Here is an 18,031-nt window from a genome sequence, read left to right as displayed (position 1 = left end):
CAAGCATGCCCGGACAGCCAACGGCTGTCCGGGCATGCTGGGAGTTGTAGTTTTGCAACAGCTGGAGGCACACTGGCTGGAAAACACTGGTCTAAAGTACTGAGTAATCTGAGAAAGAGTGGTTGCTAGGCAAACTTTATATGACAACTCCACATCCAGACTCTAGTTGTTAGGCAGTTTTTTTTCCATAGCAACCAGTTTGTATTACGTAACTTTATCAATCTAGCTTCAAGAAGAACAGTCAAGATAGGAAAAAACAATCAAACCATGTTATTCCGCATCCTACAAATTAAAGGGGTTATCCAGGAAAAAACTTTTTTTTATATATATATCAACTGGCTCCAGAAAGTTAAACAGATTTGTAAATTACTTCTATTAAAAAAAATCTTAATCCTTTCAGTACTTATGAGCTTCTGAAGTTTAGGTTGTTCTTTTCTGTCTAAGTGCTCTCTGATGACACGTGTCTGGGGAACCGCCCAGTTTAGAAGAGGTTTGCTATGGGGATTTGCTTCTAAACTGGGCGTTTCCCGAGACACGTGTCATCAGAGAGCACTTCGACAGAAAAGAACAACCTTAACTTCAGAAGCTGATAAGTACTGAAAGGATTAAGATTTTTTAATAGAAGTAATTTACAAATCTGTTTAACTTTCTGGAACCAGTTGATATATATAAAAAAAAGTTTTTTCCTGGAATACCCCTTTAATATCAACCCCAACCTTTGGTTCCTGATAGGTCGCTCTTATAGTCTTGTAGTTTCAGTTTGAAACAGAAAGTGAAATCAAATTGGTCACATTCCATATTGGCAAATAGACAAAATATCATAATCCATTAGTAGGCACTAAGGACCATGGGAGGATTCTAAATTGTGACACCGGGCGCCATTTTGAAGTGCTCAAAGTGAATGCTGCTCCTCTATTATTTCTCAATGAGAATAACTTTCCAATAGCATGTTATTAAAAAAAATGCTTCTTTCTATTTAATTTTCCACTTTGAAAAAAATGACCACTAGGGGTCTCCCTACCAGTCCTGGCCGCAAGCCTTTTTATAGATTTCAGACTCATGCTGGAATCCTAAATCTGAGACTGCAGCTGGGACACAGACAAACTCAGCACTGCTCCCTGCCAGGGTGCAGTGCTGAGCTTGTCTGTGTCCCGGCTGCAGTCTGAGATTTAGGACTCCAGCATGAGTCTGAAATCTATAAAAAGGCTTGCGGCCAGGACTGGTAGGGAGACCCCTAGTGGTCATTTTTTTCAAAGTGGAAAATTAAATAGAAAGAAGCATATTTTTTTTAATAACATGCTATTGGAAAGTTATTCTGCATTCATGAATTAAATGGCGGACATCAGACTCATGACTCACCGGTATGTCAAAGGGTTCATTTCTGAGCTCATTTGTTTTGGTTTCTTTGGATGTATGGATTACTTGGGTTGTTACCAACATCTGGTGAGAATATCACGTCATTAGCAGCTTTGGTAATATGTTTATTTTGAAAAATGGTGGCGTGTTCAATACTTATTTCACCTGCTGTGTTTTGTATTGTGTATTGTTCTGAAAATGTTCAACAATATACAAATGGATCCGTCATAGACATGTACAGTGAAGATACAGCTTAGGATTCATAACAGGACCCAAATATACCCAAGGCCCTTCACCACTTATGCACATGTGACCCACCGATACAACCCTCATGTGACCCACGATACAACCCTCATGTGACCCACTGATACAACCCTAATCTGACCCCTCATGTGACCCACGATACAACCCTCATGTGGCCCACCGATGCAACCCTCATGTGACCCACCCATACAACCCTCACGTGACCCACCCATACAACCCTCATGTGACCCACCGATACAACCCTCATGTGACCCACCCATACAACCCTCATGTGACCCACCGATATAACCCTCATGTGACCCACCCATACAACCCTCATGTGACCCACCGATATAACCCTCATGTGACCCACCGATACAACCCTCATGTGACCCACCGATACAACCCTCATATGACCCACCGATACAACCCTCATGTGACCCACCCATACAACCCTCATGTGACCCACCGATATAACCCTCATGTGACCCACCGATACAACCCTCATATGACCCACCGATACAACCCTCATGTGACCCACCCATACAACCCTCATGTGACCCACCCATACAACCCTCATGTGACCCACCCATACAACCCTCATGTGACCCACCCATACAACCCTCATGTGACCCACCGATATAACCCTCATGTGACCCACCGATATAACCCTCATGTGACCCACCCATACAACCCTCATGTGACCCACCCATACAACCCTCATGTGACCCACCGATACAACCCTCATATGACCCACCGATACAACCCTCATATGACCCACTGATACAACCCTCATGTGACCCACCGATACAACCCTCATATGACCCACCGATACACAGCTTACTTCTCAGATATGAAAGTTTGAAAGTTCAGCACTCACCATTCTGTGCAGCTTCTCCTCCAGCTCTTGGTTTATTCTTTGCAACGACAAGTAATTGGTTTGGATTCTGAAAATTGGGCAAACACAATGATATTAATATATGAATATATGGCAGATCAATATTTCATTATATATATATATATTACATAAAACCATAAGCGAAACAGAGATTGTAAATGTCACATGCAGAAAGCAAATTAGGAAACTGTATACTGTTTATTATACAATAAGGTAACACTGGGCTGTCCCTTTAAGTGCCATCGCCGCCAGCTGATGAACATTGGCCATGGATTGTGAATTTCTTAAAAACTGGAGAGAAATTAATTGGCTATCCAGTATTACAAAAACAGAGTTGTGTTTATCCAAAAAACAGAGCCACCCGTGTCCTCAGGTTGTGTGTGGTATTGCAGCCCAGATCCACTGAAGTGAATAGTTGTAATACTACATACAACCTGAGGACGGGGGGGGGGGGGGGGGGGGGGGGGAATGGCTCAGTTTTTTCTATTCCTGGATATGTCACATTGTACATGCAGTCTGATCTGCAGTCATCATGTTATAGAGCAGGAGGAGCCCAGCAGATTGATGTAAAGATTTGTGGGAAAAGCTCAGGGATAACTTAACCCAGACTGGGTAACTTAACTGGAAGGATAACCCAGAATAGGCAGAAGTTTTCATTATTAAAGGGGTACTCCGGTGGAAAACTTTTTTTTGTAAATCAACTGGGGCCAAAAAGTTAAACAGATTTGTAAATGACTTCTATTAAAAAAAATCTTAATCCTTCTAGTACTTATTAGCTGCTGAATACTACAGAGGAAATTCTTTTCTTTTTGGAACACAGAGCTCTCTGCTGACATCTCAAGCACAGTGCTCTCTGCTGACATCTCTGTCCATTTTAAGAACTGTCCAGAGTAGGAGAAAATCCCCATACCAAACATATGCTGCTCTGGACAGTTCCTAAAATGGACAGAGATGTCAGCAGAGAGCACTGTGGTCATGATGTCAGTAGAGAGCACTGTGCTCCAAAAAAAAAAAAGAAAAATAATTTTCCTCTGTAGTATTCAGCAGCTAATAAGTACTGGAAGGATTAAGATTTTTTAATAGAAGAAATTTACAAATCTGTTTAACCTTCTGGCATTAGTTGATTTAAAAAAAAAAAAAAAAAAATATATATATATATATATATAAAAAAGTTTTCCACCAGAGTACCCCTTTAAATGACTAATTATCCTAGAACTGAATGTACAATGTGACAGGTTCTTTTTAAAGTGGCCAGCCCTTCAAAAATTAGATTACATTAGCAATTAATGGCCAATTAATATATCAATGAATATCAGAAATCTTTTTTTTACAATTTCTTGATACATCCTTTTGTTCCTGAGATTTGAGGGTTTATAGTTTGTCTGACAATTCAGGGAATCAGTCAGAGGGGCGTGAACTTAATTTTAATAATGAAAGTGATGATCAGGTGATGGGCGGGGTTATAAAGTCAGGGTATGTGTATTAGACATAGACGCCCCTCAATGTAAAACACTCACCCCCCCCCCCTGACAGTATAACCCAGCCCACCACTCCCATCATTAAAAGTAAGTTTACGCCCATCTGACTATTCCATGAACCGTCTGACAAACTATAAACTCTACTATCTCAGGAACAGAAGGAAGTATCCAGAAACTGTAAAAAGCTGTGTGATTAGGGAAGGATAGGGTATTTAGTAACAGTATAATCTTATTTTTTTGGAGGGTGGACGCAGGTCCACTTTAAAGGGGTACTACGCCCCTAAGACATCTTATCTCCATCCCAATCTCCATGGAGCACCTGACGTTCTGAAAGTTATTTTTGACTTCACGCTACGCCCCCTTGTGACGTCTTGCCATGCCCCATCATAACGTCATGCCACGCCCTCTAGCTATGTCATGCCACGCCCCCTCTATTCATGTCTTTGGGAGAGGGCATGATGGCCGCAACCTCTCTGCTATAGACATGAATGGCGTGACGGCCGCCCAAACCTAGCATTCTGACAATAACTTTCAGAACACGGGGTGCTCCACGGAGATTGCGGGTGGATCAGACATCTTATCCCCTATTCTTTGGATAGGGGATAAAATGTCTTGGGGGGGCGTACCCCTTTAAGTATATTGAAAAGTTTCTTGTTTTTCCATTTTCCCTGCATAGTCCTTTATGTTTAGAGACTGGAAAAGCTCTTCAGTACTGGTTGCTTAGTTCTCCCATACTATGTATATACAGGCCACTCTTATGATTCAAGCCCCTCCCATTATGCAAATAAGAATGTTAACTTAAAATAAAAAACATAAGTATCAATGCAGGACAGTGTAAAGCAAACAAATGAATGGAGACTCCCACCCCCCCCCCTGCATGCACCTTACCTGCGTGGTTTCCCCTAGGCCACTGTTTCCCAGCCAATGCGCCTCCAGCTGTTGCAAAACTACAACTCCCAGCATGCCCGGACAGCCTTTGGCTGTCCGGGCATGCTGGGAGTTGTAGTTTTGCAACAGCTGGAGGCCCCCTGGCTGGGAAACAGTGGCCTAGACACAGGCCTCCTATTTGTAATCCATCCCTGGTTGCACTTACTATTTTCTTCTCAATTGAAATTCTAGAAAACCCAGAGCAAAATTTTAATGATAATTTCCTTAAGGGCAACCCCGGGGCAGGTTAAACCATTATGGTCTTAATGTTTTTTAGGGTAGGGGTCATTGTAGAACATTGTGAATTCAGCACAACGAATCTCAAGACGCGTGTTTGCTCATCAGATAAGATTCTACCAAGATCAGTTTGGAATATAAATATATATATATATATATATATATATATATATATATCTTTATAGTATATAATATGATATATATATATATATAGTAGTTTGGAGTACATATATATGTTGTGCACACACACATATTTATATGTACTGTAGTTAGAGTAGATATACATATATATATATATATATATATATATATATATATATATATATATATATATATATACATACAGGGTGGGCCATTTATATGGATACACCTTAATAAAATGGGATTGGTTGGTGATATTAACTTCCTGTTTGTGGCACATTAGTATATGTGAGGGGGGGAAACTTTTCAAGATGGGTGGTGACCATGGTGTACTGTATACGGATACTGGAAGCCTGTGCTAGCATTTCTCCTGCGGTGTATATAGTAGTATATAGCAGTGTATACGGATACTGAAAGCCTGTGCTAGCATTTCTCCTGCGGTGTATATAGTAGTATATAGCAGTGTATATGGATACTGGAAGCCTGTGCTAGCATTTCTCCTGCGGTGTATATAGTAGTATATAGCAGTGTATACGGATACTGGAAGCCTGTGCTAGCATTTCTCCTGCAGTGTATATAGTAGTATATAGCAGTGTATACGGATACTAGAAGCCTGTGCTAGCATTTCCCCTGCGGTGTATATAGTAGTATATAGCAGTGTATACGGATACTGGAAGCCTGTGCTAGCATTTCTCCTGCAGTGTATATAGTAGTATATAGCAGTGTATACGGATACTGGAAGCCTGTGCTAGCATTTCTCCTGCAGTGTATATAGTAGTATATAGCAGTGTACACGGATACTGGAAGCCTGTGCTAGCATTTCTCCTGCGGTGTATATAGTAGTATATAGCAGTGTATACGGATACTGGAAGCCTGTGCTAGCATTTCTCCTGCGGTGTATATAGTAGTATATAGCAGTGTATACGGATACTGGAAGCCTGTGCTAGCATTTCTCCTGCGGTGTATATAGGAGTATATAGAGAAGAGGGTTGCATTGACAATCCAACACAATGGGCAGCACATTGAACACATTTTATAAGTGGTCAGAAACTTGTAAATAACTCATGAAAGAATAAAGTTACGTTAAAACCAAGAACATCATTGTTTTCTTGTGAAATTCCCAATAAGTTTGATGTGTCACATGACCCTCTTCCTATTGAAAAAACAAAAGTTGGATTCAAAATGGCCGACTTCAAAATGGCCGCCATGGTCACCACCCATCTTGAAAAGTTTCCCCCCTCACATATACTAATATGCCACAAACTGGAAGTTAATATCACCAACCATTCCCATTTTATTACGGTGTAGCCATATAAATGGCCCACCCTGTATATGTATATATATATATATATATATATATATATACTGGACTGACACTTTTTTAATTTCGATTATTAACAATTTTTTATTCATACATTAATATTATTATAAATATATTCAATACAGCACAATCCCCCCAAAAAATATATATATATAATTCCCCCCCCCTCTTTTCCCCTTTCCCTTCTCTCCCCACTCCTCCACCTCAATATCATATTGATTAATTCCTATAATCTCTTTTTACTATTTCTATCCATTCCCTCTTACTAGGAGGATGCAGATCAATCCATTTTTTAACAATCATAAATCTAGCAAAGAATAACATTCTATGTAGTTGCTTCCTCTTTTCTCTACTTAATTCTATCTCAGGTTCATCCCTTAGTATTTCTTCTAAGGGAGAGGGGGCAAGTGTTATCTTTAACTGGACTGACACATTGATTTGAATAATCCTTAAAGGGGTACTCCGGTGGAAAACTTTTTTTTTTTAAATCAACTGGTGCCAGAAAGTTAAACAAATTTGTAAATGACCAAATACTAAGGTAGAAGTGCAGGGAGAGCACACATGGAGAATTTATATCACCTAATGACGTATACAGCTAAGTCCACGGCGACCTCCGAGTCTCCTGTGGGGGTGCACGTACACAGATATGAAGTATCAAGTAGAACAACAAAAAGAAACGCCGGAAGAAGCACGCACTTACGTGCGAAACTGCCGGCATAGCCTCTGAGCACCACAAGATACCAGCACCGAATGCCGTGACCCGGCTACCCGACACCGGACATCCTGACGTGACCGTCTCAACTTTGCGGTGAGTGCACCTACGTTTCTTTTTGTTGTTCTAGATTTGTAAATTACTTCTATTAAAAAATCTTAATCCTTCCTGTACTTATTAGCTGCTGAATACTAAAGAGGAAATTCTTTTCTTTTTGTAACACAGAGCTCTCTGCTGACATCACGAGCACAGTGCTCTCTGCTGACATCTTGACTACAGTGCTCTCTGCTGACATTTCTATCCATTTTAGGAACTGTCCAGAACAGCATATGTTTGCTATGGGGAATTCCTTTTACCCTGGACAGTTCCTAAAATGGACAGAGATGTCAGCAGAGAGCACTGTGCTCATGATGTCAGCAGAGAGTTCTGTGTTTCAAACGGAAAATAATTTCCACTGTAGTATTCAGCAGCTAATAAGTACAGGAAGGATTAAGATTTTTTTAATAGAAGTAATTTCCAAATCTGTTTAACTTTCTGGCACCAGTTGATTTAAAAAAATTAAAAAAAAGTTTTTCACTGGAGTACCCCTTTAAAGTCACCGTTTTCTGATGCTGTTCCTGTTGTGGCCCCGCCTCCAGGACACCTGCAGAGCTGCTCTTATGGTGCCCCCCAGTGGTACCCTCATGTCACAAGCAGCAGTGGAGAAGCTAAAGTAGCTCTATATTGTAAAGGACCAGCAGCCATAAGAGGATTGGGGTAAAATGGGTTAACTGTAGCCACCCCTGACTTATTAAGACTTTGAGTGGAGTGAGGACTTAGCTACATTTGCCCTGATTTACTATTGCAAAACCAACATGTTTTGTCAAGTTGTGCGCCAGAATCTGCGCCAGAATTTGAGCCAGAATTGAAAAAACCCAACTAATTCTCCATTTCACTGAGAAACCCTGAAAAAGGGGCGTGTCCCCGACATTTTTACAAAAACCCAACATATTTAGTAAGGTTTCCACAGAAAATGTGGTGGATTTCAGCTGAGGAAAACCTGACAGATAAGAACATGTGTAAAAAAAACAAAATGTAGGGAAAAGTGCAAAACGTAGGGAAACCTTAGTAAATACCGTAGGAAAAAACTGTAGAAACCTACAAAACACTTAATAAATCGGGGCCAATTATGACCCAATAAGGATGAATACTGACCGCCTCAGCTTCTCGGTGACCTTCTCCAGCTCCTCCTGAGCCCTCCTCAGCTCCGTCTCCAGGTACTGCCTGGTGGAATCGAACTCGTTCTCCAGCATCTCCAGCTTGTGTGTGGTGTACGACAGGCGCTTCTGCAGCTCTTCCTTCTGGTCTTGTAAGCTGCTGGAGAGAAGAAGATTCCACCAAGTACAATTAGCAGCGATGCAGACATGAAGGAGAAGGCGCCCGCTGCCTCCCCTGCCTAATCCCAGACGCCGTACATTCCCAGGTATGCAAATGATCATGAAGTATTAATGCTCCTCGGCTGTACGTGGCTCATTCCTTCATCGTGTCTTCCCTTGTACAGTAGAAGGAAAAAAACAATACAAGATCACGAATGTACAGGAACATCATGCATAGAATCTATAGGATCAGACTGTATAAGGTAAATAAAGTCTTTGCTCTACTATTACATTCTCAGGGGGCAGCCATATTGGAGACACAACCATCCTGTTATATAGAAGGGTTATGTGCCGACCCTGTCTACTACCCTGCCCAACAAAGCCTCTGCCAGGACAATAGAGAGGTCATCTAACCTTAAATCTATTGATAATATGTTGACTCTGAAGACCCCGCCCTCTAATGATAATGAGATTACTCTGCTGACCCCGCCCTCTAATGATAACGAGATGACTCTGCTGACCCCTTCCTCTAATGATGAGATGACTCTGCTGACCCCGCCCTCTAATGATAATGAGATGACTCTGAAGACCCGCCTTCTAATGATAATGATATGACTCTGCTGACCCTCGCCCTCTAATGATAATGAGATGACTCTGCTGACCCCTTCCTCTAATGATGAGATGACTCTGCTGACCCCGCCCTCTAATGATAATGAGATGACTCTGAAGACCCGCCTTCTAATGATAATGAGATGACTCTGCTGACCCCGCCCTCTAATGATAATGAGATGACTCTGCTGACCTCTCCCTCTGATGATAATGAGATGACTCTGCTGAACCCTCCCTCTGATGATAATGATATGACTTTGCTGACCCCGCCCTCTAATGATAATGAGATGACTCTGCTGACCCCTCCCTCTAATGATGAGATGACTCTGCTGACCCCGTCCTCTAATGATAATGAGATGACTCTGCTGACCCCGCCCTCTAATGATAATGAGATGACTCTGCTGACCCCGCCCTCTTATGATAATGAGATGACTCTGCTGACCCCGCCCTCTAATGATAATGAGATGACTCTGCTGACCCCACCCTCTAATGATAATGAAATGACTCTGCTGACCCCTCCCTCTAATGATAATGAGATGACTCTGCTGACCCCTCCCTCTAATGATAATGAGATGACTCTGTTGACCCCTCTCTCTAATGATAATGAGATGACTCTGCTGACCCCTCCCTCTAATGATAATGAGATGACTCTGCTGACCCCACCCTCTAATGATAATGAGATGACTCTGCTGACCCTGCCCTCTAATGATAATGAGATGACTCTGCTGACCCCTCCCTCTACTGATGAGATGACTCTGCTGACCCCTCCCTCTAATGATAATGAGATGACTCTGCTGACCCCTCCCTCTAATGATAATGAGATGACTCTGTTGACCCCTCTCTCTAATGATAATGAGATGACTCTGCTGACCCCTCCCTCTAATGATAATGAGATGACTCTGCTGACCCCTCCCTCTAATGATGAGATGACTCTGCTGACTCCGTCCTCTAATGATAATGAGATGACTCTGCTGACCCCTCCCTCTAATGATAATGAGATGACTGCTGACCCTGCCCTCTAATGATAATGAGATGACTCTGCTGACCCCGTCCTCTAATGATAATGAGATGACTCTGCTGACCCCTCCCTCTAATGATAATGAGATGACTCTGCTGACCCCTCCCTCTAATGATAATGAGATGACTCTGCTGACCCCACCCTCTAATGATAATGAGATGACTCTGCTGACCCCTCCCTCTAATGATAATGAGATGACTCTGCTGACCCCTCCCTCTAATGATAATGAGATGACTCTGCTGACCCCTCCCTCTAATGATAATGAGATGACTCTGCTGACCCCTCCCTCTAATGATAATGAGATGACTGCTGACCCTGCCCTCTAATGATAATGAGATGACTCTGCTGACCCCTCCCTCTAATGATAATGAGATGACTCTGCTGACCCCTCCCTCTAATGATAATGAGATGACTCTGCTGACCCCGCCCTCTATTGTTTCATCCCTTAGTCATAAGCGATCATGGCCATAATGTATCAGTCCTGTCTTTTCTTGTTTGAGAAGTGTTTATCTCCCTGTTTCTCATCAATTTGCAATAAAGTGAAATGGTGAAGTTGCCCATAGAAACCAATCAGATCGCTTCTTTCACTTTTAGAGAGGCTTGTAAAAAATGAAAGACGCGATCTGTTTGGTCGCTACGGGCAACTGCTCCACTCTTCCACCAAACAGGTTTTGATAAATCACCCTCACTGAGTGACTGCTTTAAAGGGGTACTCCGCTGCTCAACGTTTGGAACAAACTGTTCCAAACGCTGGAGCTGGCGCTGGGAGCTTGTGACGTCATAGCCCCACCCCACCTCCTCAATGCAAGTCTATGGGAGGGGGCGTGACGGCTGTCATGCCCCCTCCCATAGACTTGCATTGAGAGAGGGGGGGGGCGTGACATCATGAGGGGGCGGGACTATGATGTCACGAGCTCCCGGAGCCGGCTCCAGTATTTGGAACTGTTTGTTCCAAACGCTGAGCAGCGGAGTACCCCTTTAATGCAACCATAAATTGCCATGTCCGGGCAGAATCCAAATGGGACTTCAGTGTCCTGCCAAGCATCATGGTGCGGACTTCGGTGCATACATGTAAAAATGTAATTTGGGTGGATGAGCTCTTTTAAGGGGTACTCCAGAGGAAAAAAAAAATGTTTTCAAATCAGCTGGTGCCAGGAAGTTTAACAGATTTGTAAATGACTTCTATATAAAAATCAAAATCCTTCCAGTTGCTGTATGCTCCACAGGAAGTTGTGTAGTTCTTTCCAGTCTGACCCCAGTGCTCTCTGTTGGCACCTCTGTCTGTGTCAGGAACTGTCCAGAGCAGGAGAACTTTTCTATGGGGATCTACTCTGGAAAGTTTCTGACACGAACAGGTGGCAGCAGAGAGCACTGTGGTCAGAAGGGAAAGAACTACACAACTTCCTCTGGAGGATACAGCAGCTGATGAGTACTGGAAGAGTTAACATTTTTTAATAGAAGTCATTTACAAATCTGTATAACTTTCTGGCACCAGTTGACTTGAAATCCCCCCCCCCCCCCCCCCCCACTGGAGTAACCCTTTAAAAGGGTCCTCCGGTGGAAAACATTTTTTTTTTTAAATCAAGTGCCAGTAAGTTAAACAGATTTGTAAATGACTTCTAATAAAAAATCTTTACCCTTCCAGAACTTTTTAGCAGCTGTATACTACAGAGGAAATTCTTTTCTTTTTGAATTTCTTTTTTGTCTTGTCCACAGTGCTCTCTGCTGACACCTGATGCCTGTATCAGGAACTGTCCAGAGCAGGAGAAAATCCCCTTTGCAAACCTATGCTGCTCTGGACAGTTCCTGACACGGACAGAGGTGTCAGCAGAGAGCACTGTGGACGAGACAAAAAAGAAATTCAAAAAGAAAAGCATTTCCTCTGTAGAATACAGCAGCTGAAAAGTACTGGAGGGATTAATATTTTTTAATAGAAGTCATTTACAAATCTGTTTAACTTTCTGGCACCAGTTGATTTAAAAAAAAAAAAAAAAATGTTTTCCACCGGAGTACCCCTTTAAATCAAATCACTTTTACTGCCGCACACTGATGGGGTCTTAATGTGCCCCCCTCATAATGAGACAATCTGATGTGGCACCTTAGGCTTCACTTCTCACATACAGGTTAGTTCTCCTTTACCCCCAGGGGAATTAGCTCTAAACGGCCGCCATACATCACCGAGGATGGACAACGACCCAGGGTGTCAGGCAGTGAAATGCTGACTTTAGATTATATTGTAACCTATTTATCAAAGTCAACGAAGTTAATGAATTGTGCTCCTGTGGGGTGAGGAGGGAAGGGAACAAAAACTCCTGCACTTTCCCATAGCTTTGGTGATCAACATCAAAACCCGTCGAGAGGAAAAGTTGCTGAGTTGCCTATAGCAACCAATCAGATCGCTTCTTTCATTTTTGAAAAGGCCTCTGAAAAAATGAAAGAAGCGATCTGATTGGTTGCTATGGGCGACTTAGCAACTTTTCCTCTGGACGGGTTTTGATAAATCTCCCCGTGTCCCTGGATTGCTTCATCTCTATAGGGGGCTTATGGGCACCTGAAGATATTAAGGGAGGGACAACCCCATAGGTATAGTAGCAAGTCCTGTAAAATAATAACTTATTTATTTAGAAAACAATAAAAAAAATGTAAGTAAACGGCATCATGATACTGAACGCCAAAGGACTGACGTGTTTTATAGCACCTTAATGCTCTTAGTCATAGCAAAATGAGCAGAAAGTCATAGAGGGGTAAATAATTATGCAAGAGAAAGTCTCCTTTGCAGGTCCAGGGAAATATTTTTTTTTAATTAAGAAAACAAAAAAGAAAATGCAAGTAAACGGCATAATGGTAGTGAATGGCAGAAGGCCTGTTGGGTTTCTAGCACCTAAATGCTCTTAGTCGTAGTAAAATGGGCAGAAAATAGAAAACATTGTAGACTCCACGGCACTGGTTAAAACGTCCTTTATTGTAAATCCATATAAAATCCAAATAGGGACAAGGTGCACCAAACAACCAAGCGAGGTCGAAAGCAAGACCTCCCCCTCCTCTGACGCGTTTCCGCCCTACCGGGCCTTAATCATTATCTATGATTAAGGCCGGGTAGGGTGGAAATGCGTCAGAGGAGGGGGAGGTCTTGCTTTCGACCTTGCTTGGTTGTTTGGTGCACCTTGTCCCTATTTGGATTTTATATGGATTTACAATAAAGGACGTTTTAACCAGTGCCGTGGATTCTACAATTTTTTCTATTTTCAAGACGCAGTGGAGGAGGACTGCTACACGAGCACGGAGGAGGTGAGCTCTACCCATTACATTTTTTTGCTTGTCTATTTTTGAAAATGGGCAGAAATTCCAAGGGGGTGAATACTTATGCAAAAGAATTTCTCCTTGACAAGTCCCATAAAATAAAAACTTTTTTTTATTTATTAAGAAAACAATAAAAAAAAATGCAAGTAAACGGCATCATGTTAGCGAATGGCAAAAAGACTGACGGGTTTCTAGCACCTAAATGTTCTTAGTCATAGTCAAAGCGAAATGGGCAGAAAGTCCAAGGGAGGGTGGGGTGGGTGGTTATTAAACATATGCAAAATAATTTCTCCTTGGCAATTCCCATAAAATAATAACTTCTTTATTAAGAAGACAATAAAAAAAAAATGCAAGTAAACTGCATCATGGTAGAGAATGGCAAATGGACTGAAGGGTTTTTATCACCTAAATGCTCTTATTCATAGTCATATAGAAAAACAGGCATAAAATCCAAACGGGGTGTATACTAATGCAAAAGAATTTCTCATTGGCAAGTCCCATAAAATAATGACCTATTTATTAAGAAAATTAAATAAATAAATAAAAGTAAACGCCATAATGGTAGTGAATGGCAGGAGGACTGACGGTTTCTAGCACCTAAATGCTCTTATTCATAGTCATAGTCAAAGCAAAATTGGCAGAAATTCCAAGGGAGTGAATACTTATGCTAAATAATTTCTCCTTGGCAAGTCCTGTAAAATATTAACTTCTTTATTAAGAAAACCATTAAAAAAATTCAAGTAAACGGTAACATTGTAGCAACTGGCAAAAGGACAGATGGGTTTCTGGCACCTAAATGCTCCTAGTCATAGCAAAATGGGCAGAAAGTCCAAGGGGGTGAATACTTATGCAAAAGAATGTCTCCTTGGCAAATCCCATAAAATAATAACTTCTTTATTATGAAAACAATTTAAAAAAAATGCACGTAAAAGGCATAATGGTAGCGAATGGCAAAAGGACTGACGTGTTTCTAGCACCTAAATGCTCATAGTCATAACAAAATGGGCAGAAAGTTCAAGGGGGGTGAATAAATTTATATTACAAGTATATGAACTCTACAGATCGGGAGTTATCATTTAGGACATTATCTTTTAAACAGATATCATAACTAACGCAAAGGGCTAGAGCAGTGTTTCCCAACCATAGTACTTCCTGCTGTTGCAAAACTACAACTCCCAGCATGCCCGGACAGCCGTTGGCTGTCCGGGCATGCTGGGAGTTGTATTTTTGCAACAGCTGGAGGCACACTGGGGGTTCACAAAGAAAAAAAATTGCTTGGGTAGAGAATCATAGCTGCAGCGCATTACAGAGAGTCAATAAACCTCATTTATTTCCCATAGGCGAAAAACTCCTATCATGGTTAATCGGCAATGTAACGCTCATTTTCGACTTATCTCCGTGGGCACGAAATCCGAACAGACAACCATTAGTATAAGAAATCACTACAAATTGCGTAAATGCCGGGTTGCAGAATTTATACAGCCCTGAAAAAACTGTGTCATTTATCATATAGCGGCCCCGGGATGGGTGTATTATAAGACTATGAAATGCCGTAGACTCTCGGCCCCCACTGGGAGGGGCTTCAAAGTGAATGCTGGGATACTAGGTTCGGCTGCCTTGTCGAAGTATATCGTAATAAAGTTTAAAAAAAACATAGCTGCTTTCTTACGGAAATGGCGCCACTCTGGTCATTGGGCTATGTCGGGTAATGCAGGTCACTTCATTGCGGCAGAGCTGCAATAGCTGACATAGCCTGGGGATGCCCACCAATCCAGAATTTATTATCTTAAAGGGTTACTCTGGAGGCAGAAAGTTATACAAATTTGTAAATCACTTCTATTTAAAAATCTTAACCCTTCCAGTACTTATCAGCTACTTATTATGCTCCAGAGGAAGTTGTGTAGTTCTTTCCAGTCTGATCACAGTGCTCTCTGCTGCCACCTCTGTCCATGTTAGGAACTGTCCGGAGCAGGAGAGGTTTGCTATGGGCATGTGCTCCTGCTCTGGACAGTTCCTGACAGAGCAGAGAGCCCTGTGGTCAGACTGGAAAGAACTGTACAACTTCCTGTGGAGCATACAGCAGCTGATAATTACTTGAAGGATTAAGGATTTTTTAATCTGTCCTGTAGTCTAGGATAAAACAGACTACACCCCCACGCAAAACTGGATTGCATTATGTAAAATTTACCTTTTTTTTTTTTTATTGCACACTCCTTTAAAAATGTACCGTAATTTTTGCTCCACTTTTTACAGCATTTTGGTAAAAAGTGGCATAAAAATTCAGTTTTGAATATGTCCCCCAGTATGTTTAGACTGATTCCAAAATGTATACTGTGCTCTATTGTTGTGGGACACAAAAGGGTGGTAGACTATTATAGAGTTACTGTCATATCACAGAAAATAAAAAATACTTCTATATGTCACTCAATAGGCTATGCCAACTCTTGTGTCTTTATGTGTCTGGCTTCAGTATTTGGCTCTCAAATCTCTCTGTTCTGCTGCTCTCTCATTCTGACATCCACTACTCATGAAGGAGTGTGTCCGAGCCCGCCCTCACTGACCATGCATTCACTTCCTCTTTGAGTCTGCTGTGCTGTGCTGTGCCTCTTCATCCAATCACTGCAGGCTGCTCTGTAACCCCTCCTCTTTTTTTCATGCTGCAGTCTTCACTTTCTGGACTTTGTCCAGGCCTGTGCTTCAGCTGGAAGAAAGCTGATGCTGCAGCTGGACAGGATTATGTTCTGGATGGTATGGGGACCCCCAGTGGTGTTTTTTTTTTTATAAGAAATAATTTCTATTAAAGGGAGACAATATTGTTTTATGAAGTATATAAGAAAGGTTAATGTTTTGCCAAGATGTAAAATATATAAAAAGTTTTTGAATCAGACAGTGCCCATTTAAACTACATTAAAGGGGTAGTCCAGTGCTGAAAAACTTATCCCCTATCCTAAGTATAGGGGATAAGTTTCAGATAGCGGGGGGTCCAACCACTGGGGCCCCCCGCGGTCTCCTGTACAGGGCCCCGGCTCACTGGCCAGATAGTGGGCATCGACCACCGCACAAAGTGGCGGCTGACACGCCCCCTCAATACATCGCTATGGCCGAGCTGGAGATTGCTGAAGGCAGCACTCCGGCTCTGACATAGAGTTGTATTGAGCGGGCGTGTCAGCTGCCGCTTCATGCGGTGGTCAACACGCCCCCTTCACCGTAAAGGAGATCGCGGGGGGGCCCCGTGGTCGGACTCCCCGCGGTCGGACTCCCCGCGATCTGAATTTTATCCCCTATCCTTAGAATAGGGGATACGTTTTTCAGCACTGGATATCTCCTTTAAACGGACATATCAAAAGTTTAGGTCGGTCGGGGTCTCAGCACTGAGCACATCCAATGGTTAGATATATCCGGACTTGGTACTCTGTCTTTCGGATTTCAGGGGACGGGCTCCATTATAGTCTATGAGGGTCCGTCTCCTGTAATCAGAATGACAACCAAGGGAGCAAAACGCTGCCGCACGCTTCACCCCGCTATGTCTAACAGTCGGAGGGGGTCTAATCTAAACTATGTTTCTGCAACATGTGAATCATTTAATTAAATGACAATGTTTATAAGTAGATGGGTATGCCACAGTACATATTAGAATAACCTATGTAAACGGACTATGTACCCATGATGCGAATGGGGCCCAGAAAACTCGAAACGCGAAGGTGGATGATGGGGGCCCCTGTGCGCCATTTCCCTATTATTTATAATTTTTTCTTCCCCTTAGACATTTCCTATTGGGTAATCTTTTCTACAATGGAATAATAACGCGGCTATTGTTGCTCCCTCACCGCCATCGCCTTTGAGAGTCATCCAAGTTTGAAAAGAAATTAAAAATAAAAAAACATTCTAATACAAACACCGCTTGCTTCAATAGGAGGGATGACCCACAGATCAAAGCTTCAACTCTGTTATACAAAAACAACCAATATCTCTAAAACATTGATTTCGTGCTCAGATGCATTGTGGGGGTCCCAAGGTATTCTTTCCGTATTCTCCTCGTCTGCCGCGTCTTATCCCGGAGATGTTTTTAAGAGTTCACCGATTTTCATTGTTAAATCTTCCTTTGAATTTCAGTACCGGGGAGACCGCGAAGACTTTCATTCGGAAAGAAAGCGAATCATTACCATTGTACACAGGGGTCACCCGCTCATTGTGGAGCATTGTCAAGGTGAAGTTTAGTTTTTCTACTCTTCAAAATTAAAAGAAAAAGACGGTTTTGTGTTTTAATAAGCCGGGTTAAGGGAAATATGAAAGACGTTTGCAATGTATTCCTTTAGTCTAGGGGTCCTCGGAGGATGGCGATAGCATCAAGACGGGGGAATTGCCGGAAATTGTTATTTTTTTTTTTTTTTTCGTGAGAAGTTTTCTAAATTAAGAGCAGGAGAATGGAAAGCTAA

At 42.1% G+C, this 18,031-nt stretch overlaps 1 protein-coding gene and 1 long non-coding RNA gene across 10 annotated transcripts in view; one reads left to right on the top strand and one right to left on the bottom strand.

Moving 5' to 3' along the window:
* The window catches only part of BEGAIN (brain enriched guanylate kinase associated), a 206,116-nt gene that overhangs the window by 49,243 nt on the left and 138,842 nt on the right, over window positions 1-18,031 (bottom strand). For 5 of the 9 annotated variants that reach the window (XM_056545211.1, XM_056545214.1, XM_056545212.1 and 2 more), the window contains 2 exons: window positions 8,508-8,669; window positions 2,480-2,546 (listed from right to left, as the gene is read on the bottom strand). In XM_056545211.1, the coding sequence (XP_056401186.1) occupies window positions 2,480-2,546; window positions 8,508-8,669 (229 nt within the window). The remainder of the gene's footprint in view (window positions 1-2,479; window positions 2,547-8,507; window positions 8,670-18,031) is intronic. The other 4 variants (XM_056545217.1, XM_056545213.1, XM_056545216.1 and 1 more) reach the window with 1 other exon arrangement.
* Window positions 8,654-17,988, top strand: LOC130295028 (uncharacterized). Its single transcript, XR_008848673.1, has 3 exons — window positions 8,654-8,775; window positions 8,854-8,931; window positions 17,709-17,988. It is a non-coding gene; the product is annotated as an uncharacterized LOC130295028 (long non-coding RNA).

The sequence above is a fragment of the Hyla sarda genome, chromosome 11 (assembly GCF_029499605.1).
Source record: "Hyla sarda isolate aHylSar1 chromosome 11, aHylSar1.hap1, whole genome shotgun sequence".
Taxonomy (NCBI): domain Eukaryota; kingdom Metazoa; phylum Chordata; class Amphibia; order Anura; family Hylidae; genus Hyla; species Hyla sarda.
The sequence above is the reverse complement of the archived record's forward strand: the minus strand, read 5'-3'. Positions and strand labels throughout refer to the sequence as shown.